Source organism: Triticum urartu, chromosome 4 (genome assembly GCF_003073215.2).
Source record: "Triticum urartu cultivar G1812 chromosome 4, Tu2.1, whole genome shotgun sequence".
Taxonomy (NCBI): domain Eukaryota; kingdom Viridiplantae; phylum Streptophyta; class Magnoliopsida; order Poales; family Poaceae; genus Triticum; species Triticum urartu.
This window is the reverse complement of record NC_053025.1, coordinates 151,936,704-151,940,669: the sequence shown is the minus strand read 5'-3', so window position 1 is coordinate 151,940,669 and position 3,966 is coordinate 151,936,704. Positions and strand designations below refer to the sequence as shown.

The 3,966-nt window shown below is 52.2% G+C and overlaps 1 protein-coding gene across 1 annotated transcript; it reads right to left on the bottom strand.

Moving 5' to 3' along the window:
- Positions 1–1,666: 1,666 nt before the first annotated feature.
- On the bottom strand, positions 1,667–2,341 carry LOC125553711 (probable calcium-binding protein CML25/26). The gene has a single exon (XM_048717446.1). It carries the CDS (start codon positions 2,254–2,256, stop codon positions 1,801–1,803), a length of 456 nt encoding a protein of 151 aa, XP_048573403.1. The 5' UTR covers positions 2,257–2,341; the 3' UTR covers positions 1,667–1,800.
- Between the last annotated feature and the right edge of the window lie 1,625 nt (positions 2,342–3,966).

Genomic DNA, 3,966 nt, shown 5'->3' with positions numbered 1-3,966 from the left:
GTGTTGATTATGGCGAGACCTTCAGCCCGGTTGTCAAACCGGCCACCATTCGAGTGGTTCTGAGCCTCGCTACTTCCCACTCCTGGCCTATTCATCAGCTCGATGTGAAGAATGCCTTCCTTCATGGCGATCTTCATGAGACGGTGTATTGCTCTCAACCTGCGGGGTTTGTCGACTCCTCTCGGCCGGACCACGTTTGCCACCTTCGCAAGTCTCTCTACGGCCTCAAACAGGCCCCCACACTTGGTTCCTTCGGTTCCAAGCGTATCTTCTCTCCCTCGGGTTTCGTGCCACCAAGAGTGACTCCTCACTCTTTGTTCTTCACCATGGCGCCTCCATTGCATACTTGTTGGTCTATGTCGATGATATCATTCTCATGGAAAACACTCCCACCACACTCCATTCCGTCATTAACTCGCTCAAACGCGAGTTCTCCATGACCGATCTCGGTGCTCTCCATCATTTTTTGGGCATCAATGTCACCCCCAACACGTCCGGTCTCTTCCTATGCCAACAACAGTATACTCTCGAGATTTTGGAACGGGCCAACATGCTTAACTGCAAGCCCGTTTCAATGCCCGTCGACACAAGCTCCAAACTCTCCTCTCATGATGGCCAGCCTCTCTCTAACCCCACACTATACTGCAGCCTTGCCGGCGCCCTCCAATATCTCACTCTCACGCGTCCAGATATTTCCTATGCCGTTCAACAGGCATGCCTCTTCATGCATGACCCTCGCGACACTCATATGCAGCTCGTGAAGCGGATCCTTCGCTACCTCCAGGGTACCTCTCACTACGGACTTCAGTTATACAAGTCCTCCACCACAGATCTCATCTCTTACACTGATGTTGATTGGGCGGGGTGCCCGGACACACGAAAGTCCACTTCTGGGTTTTGTGTGTTCCTCGGCTCCAACCTCATCTCCTGGTCCTCCAAGAGGCAAGCCACCACCTCCCGCTCCAGTGCCGAAGCGGAATATCGAGGTGTTGCAAATTGTGTCGCCGGGTCCTGTTGGCTGCGCCAGCTTCTCTTTGAGCTTAAACACCCGCCCACCCGAGCCACCATTGTATATTGTGATAACATCAGTGCTTCCTATCTCGCTTGTAACCCCGTTCAGCATCAGCGCACCAAGCATATCGAGATCGACTTGCACTTCGTTCGTGACAGAGTGGCTCTTGGCGAGGCTCGCGTTCTTCATGTTCCATCGAGCTCGCAGTTTGCCGATGTTTTCACCAAGGGGTTACCATCACAGGTGTTTTTTGATTTTCGCTCCAGCCTGAACATCCTCCCAAATGGAGTTCCGGCTGAGGAGGGTGTTAGCGTATGTATTTTGTATCACCTCTTGTATGTAATTTATGTGACCGAGTCAGCCACGCCTGGCCTGCGTGCCACCATTATAGGGGCGTTTGGCAACTCCACACTCTTCATATATGTTGTACTCTGTAACACCTGTGATCAATCAATGAGAATAGTTTCCAACTCATATAAGGACAGCAGCAGTGATTAGACTGTTCCCTTGGATGTCGACCGTTTGAGAGGACCGGTTGTAGATGTACTAGTAGCTGCGACACTGCCGACTTTGCAGAACATTAACTCCAAATGATATTATTCGACACTGCCGAGTTTGCAGAAGATTAACTCCAAATGAATCTGTACACGCATCCATAGAAATCGAGGGTTATCGTGCGAGCAAAACAAAGAAAGAATGAACACGTACATAGTATGTGAATGTGATCGATCCATGAATTAAGTGAACACTATATCTGTCTTGAAAAATTCCATGAAGAGAGTCGATGATCAGGCCATCATCATGACTTGGAACTCATCGAACGAGAGGGCACCGTCGCCGTCGAGGTCAAATCTGCAGATCATTGCCGTGCACTCGTCCACGCCCAGTTCGTGAGAGCCCAGCCTGCTCAGCGTCCGCCTCAGGCTCGCCGGCGTAATCATCGTCGTCGTCGTGGCTTCCGTGGATGATGATGCGTACATCCCGAACGCCTCCCTCAGACAGCATTGCCTCACGTCAACGTCGTCCTCTTCGTGGGCACCGGCGGCTAGCCTCGAGAACTCTTCTTGGCTCAGCAGCCCGTCGCCGTCGGCGTCCACCGCGGCCAGGATCACTGCCGCCTCCTCCTCCGATACGTCCTCGCCCAGGGTCGCCGCCATGCCGCACCGCAGGTCGGACGCGGACACCTTGCCGTCGCCGTCCTTGTCGAAGGCGGCGAACACCGACGGCACCACCATGGCCACCATGATCGAGTGAGTATTTGTCGGTCTTGCTTCCTTTTCACTGAGTTTTGCAGCTGACTAGCTAGCTAGTTGGGATCTGGCAGCTTGATTTGTGTGCCTTGAAGCGGTTGATGATGATATGGAGCGCGAGGCGGGGTATATATATAGTACGCACGCGAACATAAATCAACATGAAGCATGAATTTGCTTAGCTAGACAGCTGAGTTTCCGTGTCATTCTTCTACAGCACATAGATGCGTGTTTTTGTACTCCGTACGCGTATAATTGCCTTGACCAAATTTATGATCGACGATGGAGATAATGCGTTAGCAAGGACACCTTAATTTCCTTGTCATTTTTGTAGTACTTCACGCGTACACCATGATGATAGATCATGGAGTATCGTGGGGTCGTGCGTCGGCCTCTAAATTCCCAGGAAAATATATTAATAACCCAGGGTCAAATGCTTGCTCATGTGTCGAAAAAAAGAAAGAAGAACACAGCATGGATACGTAGACCATAATGGTGTTCAACATGTGGATTGATCGATATGAGGTGGTATTGGTAACGAGGCTTGGCAACGCGGACATCAACAGTCGGCACCGCCGTGGGCGCTATCACCATTGACGCACGAAGTGATGGCGAAAATGCTACGCCTACGTAATTCATCTACAAAATCCTATGTAACCTGCCTAATTTATTCTATCGGCCCTTGATTTTTACGGGTGTGGGCCCCTCCCACCCCCTTCAATCCAATCCCAAGTCTACAGGTTTGCTATCACGTAATAAAAATTGTACTTTAAGTTGGTCCAGCATTACTCGTGCACGGCGTGTGGCAGCGGTATGTAGCTCCCTAGAGCTTAATTGCATGTCAACTGCCTAATAATTTCGGCCAACAGGAACTGGATTCAGATAGAAGAAAAAGAGGCCTCATCACCGTGTCACCTACCCTAGCGGCACGGAGGAACCCTAGCCGCCGCCGATGCCGCTAGGCCCTCCCCCCTCCTCTCATCTTGTCGCGTCATCACTCGAGGGCTACCGACAAAGCCCGAGCAGGCGCCAAGGAAGGTGGGGGTGAGGCGTTTCTCGCGGGCGGCTTGCGGGGAGGCTTGCCTGGTGATGCGAGGGCGGCAACGGTGTGCGACTCTGAAGAGAGTGGCGCGAGCGGATGTCAGGCGCAGAGGTGCGGTCGCGTGGTCCTGTGCCAGGATGCGATGGGGCGCGTTCATGGTGGCGGCAACCATTGGGTGAGAGTGTGGCCCAGATCTGGCGGTGCTGTGACGGCTGGCGGCACGATGGCTCCTCTTGTCGGCGTGGTACTTGGGGTTGTTGCGAGGGCGCTGATCGGGCCTGGTCCGACATTTGGTGGCGTTACTCCGAACGTGCGATATACGAACGGCGACTTGAGGTGGAGGGCATGGATGTGCAGCCGTGACGGCGATTTTTCTGTCTGGGTCGACGGTCTCTGGGGGTGAGACGTCGGTGATCGTGATTCCATTAGTAGGTACACGGGATGACAACATCGACCCACCACGTTCTAATATGGGGGTTCACTGTTCAGGCGTGCATGTGATGACAATATCCTGCGCTACTAGGTGATTGCTGTGACGCCCTCGATTCAATTCTACACTAATCATACACGCAAATGTGTACGATCAAGATCAAGGACTCACGGGAAGATATCACAACACAACTCTAGACACAAATTAAAATAAATATGAGCTTTATATTACA

What these genes read in the sequence shown, in the direction of transcription:
- LOC125553711 (XM_048717446.1), bottom strand. Translation starts at nt 2,256, where the DNA reads ATGGTGGCCATGGTGGTGCCGTCGGTGTTCGCCGCCTTCGACAAGGAC.